Source organism: Chlamydotis macqueenii, chromosome 1 (assembly GCF_036417535.1).
Source record: "Chlamydotis macqueenii isolate bChlMac1 chromosome 1, bChlMac1.mat, whole genome shotgun sequence".
Taxonomy (NCBI): Eukaryota; Metazoa; Chordata; class Aves; order Otidiformes; family Otididae; genus Chlamydotis; species Chlamydotis macqueenii.
The window spans coordinates 151,140,462-151,154,362 of NC_141556.1; the positions used below are offsets into that span (position 1 = coordinate 151,140,462).

Genomic DNA, 13,901 nt, shown 5'->3' on the forward strand with positions numbered 1-13,901 from the left:
AGAAACCATCTTAATATAACCACCCACTGTTATATGACTTTGTTTTTCTTACTTCTGTTTTTTATCTAAATGCATTTCTGTAATTTATTGGCTCTAATATATTTATATATTTAATTTCTGCATCAGTTGAAATTATGTACATATCTTACTAAGCAATAAGGATATAATAAAATTATACTAATTCTAGTTAGGCTTTTATATTCATGTGGTTAATGCATTTATCTAATTGGTATTTTTTGAGCTTCTAGTCGGAGCAGATTTCCATCTGTAATATTGTTCTGCTCTATTCTTACCTTTTATTGTAGATGCTGCTGTTAACTTGATGCATTTTCATTTTCAGTTTTCACTGAACTTTACTAACCTCAGTTTAGAAATAAGGAAATTTAATTTAAATCATCCACTTAAATAATTTCGCTTCCTTACTCTTCCCTAATATAGCTGGCACTGTTGAATCTAGAGTAGCAGATTATGTACAGGTTACAGGCAGCATGAAAAGCAGCGAGGCCTTCCTCCTCCATTTGAAATTCGGCTTCCCTTTCCTTCAGCCATCTTTTTCCTGCCTGATCTGTAATATGCAAATCCTGACAAATTTCTTTGACTGTGTCAGGATGAAAGCAGCCGAGGGTGGTCCTCTCCCATTGCCCGCACGGTCCCGTTGAACTCGCCCTCCCACACGTGGCTCTGCCCTCCTGGTTTTACCATCTCCTTCCTGCTATGCAGCCACACTTGGGCGAGTGGTGCTGAACTCAGCAGAGTTTTGGGTTCTCCAGCCAATGACAGATGGGAACAGACAGGATATCCTACAAGAGAGGAGAGCACATGAAATCCTCGGCCTCAGTTCCATTAGAGTACAAACTCCTAAGTTTTGAGAGGCTCCACTTTGCCTCCTGTACAGATACTTGCACCCCGCTGATTCCTACATCATTTGCACCGGGTGAAAAGAGAAGTAACAACATTTTCCTTTTGAACATAATTTGGGATTTAATTTCTTTACTAACAATTAATTTGTTGTTTAGATTTAGTTGCCTACAGAAGTCTGTGTACTGTTAAATTTTCACCTTTCTGCAAGGAATACAGAAAATGCTCTTTCTTCATAAAGCTTCTAAAGCATCTAAGTTTTTGGGTTTGACATTATGGGGTTCAATAAGAGAGTAAGAGCATTGGTGAACAACTTCAACAAGAAGGAGGGACGGACACTGGCATGCCTGGAAGGGCTTTCTAAAACCCAAACTCCCCTTGCAGCAGGGTCATTTAGAGAGCCCATCGGCTCAGCCATTTGCCATGCGCCCTTTGCTTTTTGGTCAGCCGGGAGCTGCTGGGTACACTTTTCAGTCCTGCTCCTCTGTGCACGGAGTGAGCTCAGGGTTGGGCATCTGTCTCTGAACGCAACGCAGTATTTGGTTTAAAGCAGACAGAGAAGGTAGTTAAATGTCACCCATGTCTTCTCTGCTCTGCCTTGTCATATGCCTATATGGCAAAACTTTTATTATACAATATTTGTTGATGAGAAGCTCAACATGGCAATGTGCGCTTGCAGCCTGGAAGGCCAACCGCATCCTGGGCTGCATCAAAAGGAGCGAGGCCAGCAGGTCGAGGGAGGTGATTCTGCCCCTCTACTCTGCTCTCATGAGGTCCCACCTAGAATACTGCATCCAGTTCTGGAGCCCCCAACACAAGGAGGACATGGACCAGTTGGAGAGAGTCCAGAGGAGGGCCACAAAGATGATCAGAGGTCTGGAGCACCTCTTCTATGAGGACAGGCTGAGAGAGTTGGGGCTGTTCAGCCTGGCGAAGAGAAGGCTCTGGGGAGACCTTATAGCTGTCTTCCAGTACCTACATGGGGCTTATAAGAAAGCTGGAGAGGGACTTTTGACAAGGGCATGTAGTGATAGGACAAGGGGTAACGGCTTTAAACTGGAAGAGGTTTAGATTAGATATAAGGAAGAAATTATTCACTGTGAGGGTGGTGAGGCATTGGAACAGGCTGCCCAGCGAATCTGTGGATGCCCCATCCGTGGAAGTGTCCAAGGCCAAGCTGGACAGGGCTCTGAGCAACCTCATCTAGTTAAAGATGTCCCTGAACATGGCAGCAGGGTTGGAACTGGGTGACCTTTAAGGTCCTTTCCAACCCAAACCATTCTATGATTGTGTGATTTTTTTCTTTTGCTCTTCCCCATCTTTCTTCTGGCTTTTCTGGTGGTGTGTTACGAGGGAGGCAGAGAAAGGCAGCAAAGAAGGTGGGGATACCCTCTAAAACTTAGGTAGCATAATCAGAGATCACCTGAAAACAGTCCCCACAGAAACCAGGAAAACATTGATCTCCATTACCCCAGCTGCGCAACATAGCAAATACTCTGGGAAATGGTGCTCTCCCCCGACTCACTCCTGCTGTGATCCCCTATATCCCAACAGATGGCTACAGGTTGTAGTGGGAGAATTATATCCACCATTTGCAGGTTAATTGGAACCAAAAAAAGAAACACAGAAGAAAAGAAAAAACAGAGAGAAACAAGTTCTCCTTCGCTTTATCTACTCTGATAACAGCTATCGCATCGAGTCTGTCGCAAGCCCTACGGGCACTCGGCAAAATGCGTAACTCCGCCAATCTGCTAAGGCAGTCAAGAGAAAGGAGAAGGGCATTTGATAGGAACTCACTTTTCTTTGCCAGCCTCAACACCAGCATTATCAACACCCTTTATAAAGAATTGTATCTGCTGAAGGTTGATAATGGTGAGCAGGGGCTTTCATTGGTATAGGAAGTAATCTCGGTGACCTTCAGCGGAGAAGAAGGTATAAAAACCAAAGTGTTTTTCTTGGGTGACTGTTTGGGTACTGGTTGAACGTCTTAGTTTCTGAGGGACACCTTTTGCGGAAATTTTGTGAGAAAATGGCAACTTTAAATGAAAAAAAGACCTGCAGCGAGCGGATGGAAAATTTCCGTCGTTTTGTCTGGAATCCAGAAACAAGGCTCTTTATGGGAAGGACCTTAATTAACTGGGGTAGGTTTTCATACACAAGAGTCTTCTCTTCATTCTGACATGCTTAAAAATTTTGGAGGTGTGTGTGTGGGGTCATCCTAATGAATGGGACATAACGTGGCGGTAGATCTCTTGTAATTGCTGAAGACATAAGTTCTGATACATGCTTCAGAGCCACCTTTAGAGTGGCCCTGTAAGTTGAGTCAATTAGATGGAAACATCGATCTAAGTAGTTCCTGCAAATATAAGAAGATTTTGAAGTGTTTTTTTTACCAAATACTTTGAAAAGACAAAATTTAACACATTAACAACTAACATAGTAATAGCTAAGGGGGATGGTTACAGTATGATCCTGACATTGCTGGCTATAGGGCGCTGTGGTATGCAGAGAATTTTGCTTAATTGCTTGGGGTTTTTTTTCTGATTCTCTGGAAACTTGCTTTGCTTTTCCAAAATTCCTTTCTAAATTATTATCAGCCCAGTAGATCTTCTCTCTTATCACCGCGTGCTGATGCAAATTTGTGTCTATGATGATGTGTTTTCCAATCTATGTTCTGGGAAGGGCAGCCCTGACCATCATCAGGAAGGTCCCTGCTCTTCCCACAGATCCTAAGAGTAGCTGCAAGTTTCCAAAAGTCTTTTTTTCTGCCGTGAAGCCCATGAGTGTAGCTTATTAGCCATTCTTAAACCCCTGATTTTACAGAAAATCACACCTGAATAAAACAGTGAGATGGCACATTTTGCTGAAGGTGATTTCAGATGTAAAAGGCAGTGAGGTGATACAAGTCTAAAATCAACACACCTGAAATGCTGACATCTGTCATCCAAATAACACAAGGAGCAACTTGGTTCTGTCAAAAAAATACCTCGGCTGTGTCACTTAGCCCATGTGTAACGAGCGGATAAATGGTCTTAGTAAGTGAAGTGATTTCAGGAAGCCACACAATCTTTTAAGCTTCAAGCAATTTGAGCTAAGCACTAACTACTTCAAAAATCCATGTAAAACTGAAAAATTTACAGCCAAATTTTTCTAGAAGAATATTCTTTTGTGTGTACAGAGGAATATTCTTTTGAGTGTACAGAAGAATATCCAAAACACCACTCACTTTGCAGGGAAAACCTCCCTGGGGCCAAGGGTGGAAAGGAGATGGCCGTTGCTGTTAGGACGGTCCCAGCCACGGAGGGCTCACTGCATCGCCTTGCTAAAAAAAAGAGATTTTACCTTCATTTTTTTCCACAGTGTGGATCAGCCTGTACTATGTGGCTTTCTACGTGGTGATGTCGGGGCTGTTTGCACTCTCCATTTATTCCTTAATGAGGACTGTGAATCCGTACGAGCCAGATTATCAAGACCAGTTGAAATCTCCAGGTACTGCCATGGTCTCACTGGCTGCTGCTCAGGGGGTGGCGGGGGGATGACGGGGACGGGACACTTAAATCCCCTCAGGTTCCCGCAGCGGCTGCATGGGGCTGGGCTGAGCTGAGAGGGATTGGCAGAGCCCAAGTATGAGGGGAGAAAAACGTGGAATAAATCAGACCATTGATTCTCCCCAAATGATCCTTGCAAAGTTTAACCACCTGAAAACACTTTCAGGCTTTTTAAAAAATGGCATATTTATTTCATTTATTCACTTTTATATATTTATTTATTTATCCATACAAAATATACTTCCTCTCTCCATGCGCAGGCGTCAGCCCCTGCGAAAACCCTGGTTTCTGCTCCAGGCCCCCAGGCACCCCAGAGAGTTTTGGGGTGCCTGGCAAGATGGAGGGGTGCTGGGCAGAGCAGCCTTGGGTGGATATTTCCACGCTTGCCGGCAGCATGGAAAGTCCCTGGGAGAGCAGGAATCTCTCCCTGCTGGGATATGTTGTGCCAGCAGCCAAGCAAGTAAAAATAAGACAAAGAGTCATGGGATTAGAAATAAAGATTTGTGGGACATGAAGTGAGACTGAGAAGGGACAAGATGGTATCACTGAGAGATCATCAGGGCACACTGCTAAAACTTCACCCCCTCCACCCCCACTGGCTTGTTTTTACAATCAACGGGAAGGAAAAAATGACTTTTCCAAAGATGTAGCCCTAAAAATTATTCTTTCTGCCTGTTGCTGAATTTTGAAGTTTTCTTCCCCACTATTCAGTAAGCTTGTTGCTTGCTGGCAAAATAATTTCTGTAAAATATCGAGTGGCTTTTTCAAGAGTTGTTTCTCGCCCTGCAGTATGATCTGTTTCTTTAACCTGACATGACTATTACAACCGTTATTTTTAAAAAGTCCTGAGGAAATCCGGTGCAATTGCTGGAATGATTTTGCAAGCTGTTCTGATAACAGCATGGATATACATAAAAGAAAAGAGTTTAGCAGTAGCAGAGACTTTAGGTATTTGGTTGAACAACTCAGAGTTGAGATGGTTCCTGTACATGGTTAAATCCTCTCCGGCAAAGCCTGGGGATCTCCTACATTCACAATAACAAGTCTTGATGCAGCGTAATTGCTATTAGCAATTTAAATAAACAAATCTGTGCCTGGCACCTCTCCTCTGCTTTTCCTTCCCTTTTCTTTGCCCATGAAGGTGTAACATTACGACCTGACGTTTATGGGGATAGAGGACTACAAATCTATTACAACGTATCCGACAACAAAACCTGGGAAGGTTTAGTGACAACTCTTCGGACTTTTCTGACCGGTAAAAATGAAGTTTCCTGTATAATAATGAAGAAACGCGCTGTTACATCTCCCTTATTGGGTCTGAGAACCTTAAGTCAGTGTTTCCTTTTTCTATTTGTCCTGAAATCAGAGACTTTGAGTGGAAAATGCATCTTCTGAAAGGGACAAGCAAATCATCTCACGAATCTACAAATCAAACATATGTAAATGTGTTTATTAAAGCAGAGCTTTTAGTTGCTGCTTCAGAGCTTTTACTTTTTAAAATCCTGAATAGCCTTAATAAAATAGGCTAATAGAAAGTTTGAACGAAGAGGGTAAAAAAAGGTCTTAAAAAATTGGCTCATTGAAATTAATCTAATATTGTCCATGACTACAAAGTGCCACAATAAGTCTTTGAAGCTGCTGTTCAGTGTCATCGGAGACTACAGTCAAAGTAGGTTAGGTGCTCCATTTGCCTGTTCATATCTTAAAGATATTTATATTCCTTGTGAGCCTTAATATCATGCTTCTATGTTTCTCATACACATATTGAGAAAAATTGTATTGAAATGGAATTTATATGGAGCTATCAACAAAAAAATGCCAGCCTTAACTCAATTTGATCCCTTTTTTTTTGCTTTGCCTGGGTATTCTTAAAAAAACCCAACCATCAAACCCCAAACAATTTAAACTTTCCTCATTCCATCTAATCTCAGCTTCACTTGCAGCACAGTTTCCCATTATATAATCTCCAGTCTGATATCAGGATGTGTAATTTATATATGAAAAACTTCAGAGGAGAATTTTTCTTTCTTCCTTCACACATCTAGCATATACGCCAGCTGCTCAGCATCTGAACATCAACTGCACCAGTGACACATACTTCATCCAGGACACCTTTGATGGCCCCAATAAAACAAAACTATCCTGCAAATTTACCTCAGATATGCTTCAAAACTGCTCCGGCATCACAGATCCTACTTTTGGATTTCCAGAAGGAAAACCTTGTTTCATTATAAAAATGAACAGGGTAAGTACAAGCTCAAGGTGCTGAGCAGGAAAGAATTCACCAAAAAAAAAAATCCCTGATAGATCAAGTCTCTGCTGGGGAGCTGCTACATCATCTGCTGCCAGGGCTCTAATCTCTGCTTTGTACTGGGAAGACAAATCCAAGTGCTTTTCTTGAGAGACCTCTGGAGTTACCAGTGAGAGAGTGAGATTTGGTCACCACACCTAGGAAAGTAATGTAGGGAAAAGTGATCTGTAAACCAACTCTCTAAAGTTTTGGTTTTGTTAGCATCTCCACGGCGCTCTCGTCCAATGGGCTAGTACGTAAAACAGTTTAATTCTGCAATACCGCAATCCTGTGCCTTCAGCTAAGGCATTAAAATCACAGAATGGTTTGGATTGGAAGGGACCTTAAAGATCATCTACTTCCAAGCCCCCATCATGGGCAGGGACACCTTCCACTAGACCAGGTTGCTCAGAGCCCCATCCAGCTTGGCCTTGGACACTTCCAGGGATGGGGCATCAACCACCTCTCTGGGCAACCTGTTCCAGTGCCTCACCACCCTTGCAGTAAAAAAAATGTATTCCTTACATTTAATCTAAATCTACCCTCTTCCAGTTTAAAGCCATTAAGATGTGACATTAACTGAAGCCATTTCAGAGAGGTGGTACTTGCACACCTTCTTTCTCCAGGCTGCAAAGAAAATCTTTAGCAGAACCTCTAAAAACAAAAGAACCTGGATAATTTTTTTTTTTCAGTAAGAACCATGAACATTTTTTTTTTTTTGAGAGGAAAAAGGGAATCTTCCATGCCTCCTTTAAATTCCTCAGGACATAGACAAAGGCATAAGCATTTTATTTTTGTTTTGAGTTAAGATTCTGAGCCTTCTAGTTCAATTTCAGTACAAAGTGAAGAATTTGTGTTCTCCACCAACTCCTGATAGACAAAATCACTTCATTTTCAGTTGGGCTTGCACTCTGGACTTGGGCATTAAGTATTTTCAAGAATATGCGCAAGGTCCAGCTGTGAGAGGAGAGCTGGGCCCCAATTTTGGCAGGTGAAACACAGGTTTTTCCTCCAAAAGCCTTTGCCTCCTTCAGCAAGGCTGCACGCCAGCTCTGGCAGGCGAAAGGGGCACAGTAGTGCCCTGGGGGCTCTACCTCCTTTCACATTTGCTGTTACAGGGTGCAAACCCACTGGTTTTTAGGACCAAACAGGTCCAAGATTTTCTGCCGAAGCCAAGATTTGCTAATAAGGCATATGATGAAAAGCACAGGGATTCAGCTTTCCTTTATTTTCACGCAACTAGCTCCTTTGAGAGACTCCCAGCTGAGAGCAGGCAGCAGGGGCAGGCAAATCAGCTGGACTTGCCAGGAGGTGCAGCCAGAAAAGAGCCTGCCTGCAGTGCCCATCCCAGGCAGCACAGAGCCCTGCTTCTTAAATATCCAGCCACAACGTGGTTTTTTCACCCAGGTACTCGAGATGAGGTGATCTGTTTGCCTTATGCAGAAACGCGTGAAGCAGCATCTGAAGCTCAGTTAATTGTTTGCTCGTTTTTATCTCAAAACAATTTCCAAGATGACCAGCTGCATTTTCTATTTCAGATCATCAAATTTTTCCCTGGCAACGGCACTGCACCAAGAGTGGACTGCACTTATGCGGTAAGTGTATGAGGTCTGAGGCTCAAGAATTTCGAGCACTGCAGCTCTGATAGCAAGTGAAGTGCAGTTGTGATCAGAAATATTACCCTGCAGCCCTGGAAATCAGATCATTCTAGCCAAGCACTGGGAATATTCTCAGTTCTGCGCCATTTCTTGCACCAGCAGACATCCTAAAAAACAAACAAAAAAAATTGTTTGCTTTACTTTAAATCACCTGGAAATTTTCTTTTTTTTTCCGTGCTGCAGAGAACATTTGCCGTTTACTTTCAGCTCCCACTAGCGAAGTTCACACCTCAGAGCAGCTCCTCCAGGCTCTCTGCACGTTTCAGCAGGTCCCCATTCACTGCATTCATAACCACTATAAAAGAACACTTGCCTGTTTTTCTTGGCAATGGTAACAGCAGGACATTTCCACTTCCATTTGAAAAAGAAAAATAAGACCGGCGCTAAACAGGCTGCTTAAGTTTTAATGTATGTTGTGTAGCTTTTAGCAGCAGTAGAACACTTGCCCAGGGCTGGCTTAGGCTTGCCCAGCCAACGGAGCTGCTTTCTTGCTTTGCAAACAGGATGATGAGTCTCGCTCGCTGGAGGTGGACTACTACCCGGTGAACGGTACCTTCAACCTGCACTACTTCCCCTACTACGGAAAAAAGGCACAGGTGGGTGCTCATGTTATTTCAGTTATCACTTTTCTTCTTTATCTTCCTATAAGATCAAATGTATGGAGCATCTCTGCCATTTTACGAGAACTGGAGAGAAAGCTATTATTTTTAAATTGGTAGCATAAAACTAAAGTCCTTTTTTTCCTTTCCTCCTAGCCTAGCTACAGCAATCCTTTGGTAGCCGTGAAATTTCTCAACATTACGAGGAATGTAGAACTTAAAATAGTGTGCAAAATCATTGGAGCTGGAATTACCTTTGATAATGTTCACGATCCGTATGAAGGAAAAGTGGGATTTAAATTGAAAATAGAAGACTGAGCAGCAACAGAGACACTTCTGAAATACACGTGTGAAGAGTGACTTACCCATTATCACATTCATCTGTATTTATTTTCTATGATTTCTGTATAAATTTATGCAAATTACAGTGCAAGAGACATTTTCTACTGTAAGATGACCTATAGAGCTAAAAATCAAGAGACCACTCTCAGTGTGTGGAGGAGAGAGGGATTATCTCAATGTACATAGCTTACTATTCCAAGGCTACGGTATGTTGCTGCCTTCATGCAAGTATTTGTACAAAACAAATTTCCTCTAAACTGCGCAGCTGTGCCTTCAAAGAAAATAAGGATAGGATCAAAATATCTTTTTCAGTCACTTCCCAAACCATAATAATTAATGTATGATATTAAATCTTGGATACTGAGAAATAATTAGATAGCTAGGAAAATAAGCCAATACTTTGAAATACTAGCAAGTAATATAATCCTCAATCTCTCTTGTATAGAATGCGGAAGTTAAAAAAGTATATTAAAATTATCTGTATCCCAGTGTGTTGGGTTTTTGTACTAGTAAGCCAAGTCAGACTTTTTTAGTTTTCAGCTCAATGACTGCAAAAGAAGTGAACTTGAAATCTGTTCTTTACCTTGCAGGTTTTATGGACCTCTTAAACTTCTGTATGTGTATAACTTAATAAAAATTACCAGTGAGACTGTAACAGCCAGTTACATCCAGAACCGTGTTCATTTAACTATTAGAATTTTTTGGGTCTTTTCCCCATAGAATAGTCCTGTATTGCAAAGACGAGTTTTGGGTTACTTGGAATAATCTGAAAGATGCTGAAGTAACACTAAATTGTTAAGTGAATCTAAAATTTGCTAAGTCTGACTCTACCACATATGATACAAATACACAGGATTGCTCTGTCTGTATCATATGTTTGTGTTAGATGAAATCCAGGATGCTTCAGCCAGAGAATAAATATTGCACAGAAAAAAAAAGATATTCAAGAGAAAAAAAATCATTTCACACCTTTGCTGCCAGGACATTTTAGGAAGTGGGAAGATGTAACAGGTCAATCTCCTTTACCACAGTGACACTCAGCCAGCCTGCAGAAAGAATACAGCTAGAGGGGAGTATTTCCCCTTCAAAGCTTTGAGCCTTTCTCAGAAAAACTGGTCAATCTGCATTTTAGAAACAGTGAGAACAATCATCCTCATATAACAACTTTTCTTTTTCCCCCTGGCTTCTCCTATTTCAATTTTTACAGTGAGACCTTGGCCTGTCTTCTAAGAGACTGAATGAAAATCAATTTTATATCCTTGTTGGAACACAGGTCTCCCCTGGGCATCTTTCCAAAAGAATACACAAAACAATGAAATAATAATGTATTTTTGATAGCAAGATAGTTAATTAATGCTCAAAAGTAATTCAAGGTTGTCTATAAACAGAATATTTGAATATTGCCAAGAAAACAGAGAACTTGATGTCTCTAACACAAGCAGATTCTCTGCTTGACTGTATTTGACTTAGCACCTACAATTTGCATGTTTGAATCAGGCGATGCACCATTACAAGCTCACATTTTCGTTAGCACTACAGCACAACACAGGAAGATGCTGAAACTTCCCCCGGCCTGGGTATCTGCATAGCCACAGCTTCAGAATCACAGCCTACACTGACTTTACAGAAAGACCTTTGATGAGAAAAATACATTGAAATGAAAGACTGAAGTGTCCCTGAGTCAACCAAAGGATGATGCATCCTGAGGTCAAAAAAAGGGTACGCAGGTTCACTGGATCTGGTCCTTAACATACAAAGATGGTCACCTTGAATTTAGATTTTTCTTTAACTGTTATCCATCTGAGATAATTTTCTTTCTTTACTGCAATGACAAATAATAACAATAGAGAGCAAAGTTTGTGGCTAGTGTAGCCAAAGTAGAAAAGCCCTGTGAAAGCTCTAAGTGTACCAATCTTGGTGTAATTAATGTTAGCTTGCCAGGAACCCAAATATAATTACACTTAAATAGCAGGACCAGCATGCAAGTATTTTGTAATACTGTGATGGCACAGCCCAACACCACGTGCAAGCATTTCTTGTAGTGAGCAATGCAACCATCAAAGCAGCAACGACGGGCTCAACCAGTTGCACTTTGGAGATACCCAAGCAACAGAAGGTACAAGATATAAAGACCAAAATAAGCACATGGGAAAGAAAACTGGCAGGGTATTCTGCCCAAGGCATGAGAGGGGTGATTAGCAAAAGGGAAGCCAAGCTAAGGAGCAGCTGAAATCTTTTAGGCGAGGGGGACAAGACACAGAAAACATAAAAAATGACAGAGGAGAAATGAAGACAGACACCTCCTCTGGTGGAAGAGCTCTCCAGCCTGATCATCTTCACCTTGGAGACTAATGAGGACCTCCGCCATCAGTGCCAGGAGCTCCGCACTATTGTACAGTCACAGCTGATTTAGTGTTACAGGCGTTACAACAGTTTTATATATGAAGCAATAATGACTAGTAACATGCAAGAACCAACCATTAGCACAAACTGTGTTGTTAATGAATTCAGTAGTTTTGTGTTCAAGTTTAAAACTGGCCACATTTATCAGTCTTTTAAACACTCTCATTGAAAACCTCCAATTCTGAGAGAAAGAGAGATACACATACACATGCAAGAACACATATATGATATACACAAATTCAATCGCAACATTTGAGATATTTGATTAGAGCAAACATAAATGGGGAAAAACCTGTGCCAGGCTACACAGGTTTTTGGTTAGGAAACTGAAGCAGCACATTTAAGGACTAAATATAAGTAAAATCAAATTCCTGAGTTTAATGAGATATTGATCAGCTAGGACACCTGACAGAAAAGGCAGCCAGCCTGTGTCCCTGGAGCAGTGGAGGGGGCAGGCAGGCGCTACCAGAGGAGATGACTGGGTGGTCGCCAGTGCCAGACTGTCTGCCCGTTTTCGAACCAACTGTGCAACAGAGAGGTTCCCTGGGAGAAGAGGCGCAGGGAAGATAGCAACATGCCATGAAACTAGTACCATTGACTCCATGATCCTTTATATCCAATAAATTTTAATTTCCAGACTTATCTCTTAAAGGTGTTAAATAAAACCCTTGAAGATCAGTGCAGAGGACAGAAAAATGTCAGTTGCTCTGAGATGGGTCTTCCTCTCAACACCCCCATCTATTCTTACAAATATTAATACACCTGGTAAAGCCACTAATTGATGTGTCAAGTCCTAATGTCTATTATTAAAAAGGACGAAGAAAAATTAGGAGTGCAGAAGAACACTGAGTACAAGCTCCTTGATGGTTAAAGGATTTTTTGTGTTATGACTATGAGACTACAGCAAGTTCAAAACATTTGCCCTCTACCTTTCAAAATTGTTAAGTGCTATATATTAAGAATTAAGTCTTTGCTTAATGGTCTCACATGATGTCATTGCTATTGCACTTGGGAATTCCTCTCATCATTTCACATAACTGGTTTTAATCTCTTACCTCTAATGAAACTCAGGCAGTGATTGATCCTGCGGCAAATAAAGCTGTCTAGCCATGTGCTACTTTCTGTAACTGGATGGAGAATAAAAGCTGCATCAATAATGCTTGCAGACAATACTTTATGCTTTGCACATACACTCCCTTCACAAGCTTAATTTTTTTCAGATACAAAAGTTCAAGCTCAAACAAGATTATCTCGTTTAACATAAAATAAAAATGTGCATGAAAGAACAGGTGTCCTTTTCCTCAATTTAATTTGAAAAACTCTCTCACTGGGGACAAAGACTTTTCACGTTTCTTCCCTTTCAATTTCTTTTGCTTGATACCAGGGTGATAACAACGGATGTAGGGCATTTTTCATTAAGGTAAAAGTAGAAACTGGGATGAGAATTCCCTTTTTAAGCTCCCATTACATCTCTCGCACTTGCTCCAAAACGAGAAAGAGGTGAATTCCGTAGAGACACTGGGATAACCTGCTTCATCATTAATGTGTATATTTATGTGTAGTCCTACTGTTACCAATGTAAGAATTCTACCATTTCAATCAAAGTATGTTCCAGGGATTTATCACCATCTTTATCAACTACGCATCTCTAAACTGGAGACGTGGATTTGATGGACAGACCACACCGCAGACGAGGAATTGGCTGGATGCCCGCACTCAGAGAGTTGTGGTCAATGGCTCAATGTCCAGGTGGAGACTGGTGTTCCTTGGGGGTTGGTATTGAGCCCGGCCCTGTTCAACATCTTTGTCGGCAACATGGACAGTGTGATAGAGTGCACCCTCAGCAAGTTCACTGATGACACCACGCTGTGTGGTATGGTCGACATGCTGGAGGGAAGGGATGCCATCCAGAGGGACCTTGACAAGCTGGAGAGGTGGGCCTGTGAGAACCTCACGAAGTTCAACCAGGCCAAGTGCAAAGCGCTGCACATGGGTCGTTAATCCCAAGCACAAATACAGGCTGGGCTGAGAACAGATTGAGACCAGCCCTGACTTAGGTGTGCTAGTAGGTGAGAAGCTCAACACGAGCTGACAATGCGCCCTTGCAGCCCAGAAAGCCAACCGCATCGTGGGCTGCATCAAGAGGAGCGTGGCCAACACATCTAGAGAGGTGATCCTCCCCCTCTACTCTGCTCTTATGAGG

At 41.8% G+C, this 13,901-nt stretch overlaps 1 protein-coding gene across 1 annotated transcript; it reads left to right on the forward strand.

Annotated features, from left to right (window-relative positions):
- Nucleotides 1-2,887: 2,887 nt before the first annotated feature.
- ATP4B (ATPase H+/K+ transporting subunit beta) lies at nucleotides 2,888-9,793 on the forward strand. Its single transcript, XM_010129865.2, has 7 exons — nucleotides 2,888-2,999; nucleotides 4,219-4,347; nucleotides 5,548-5,661; nucleotides 6,452-6,651; nucleotides 8,235-8,291; nucleotides 8,858-8,950; nucleotides 9,110-9,793. The coding sequence occupies exons 1-7, from the start codon at nucleotides 2,888-2,890 to the stop codon at nucleotides 9,269-9,271; spliced, it is 867 nt and encodes a 288-aa protein (XP_010128167.1). The 3' UTR covers nucleotides 9,272-9,793.
- Nucleotides 9,794-13,901: the final 4,108 nt, after the last annotated feature.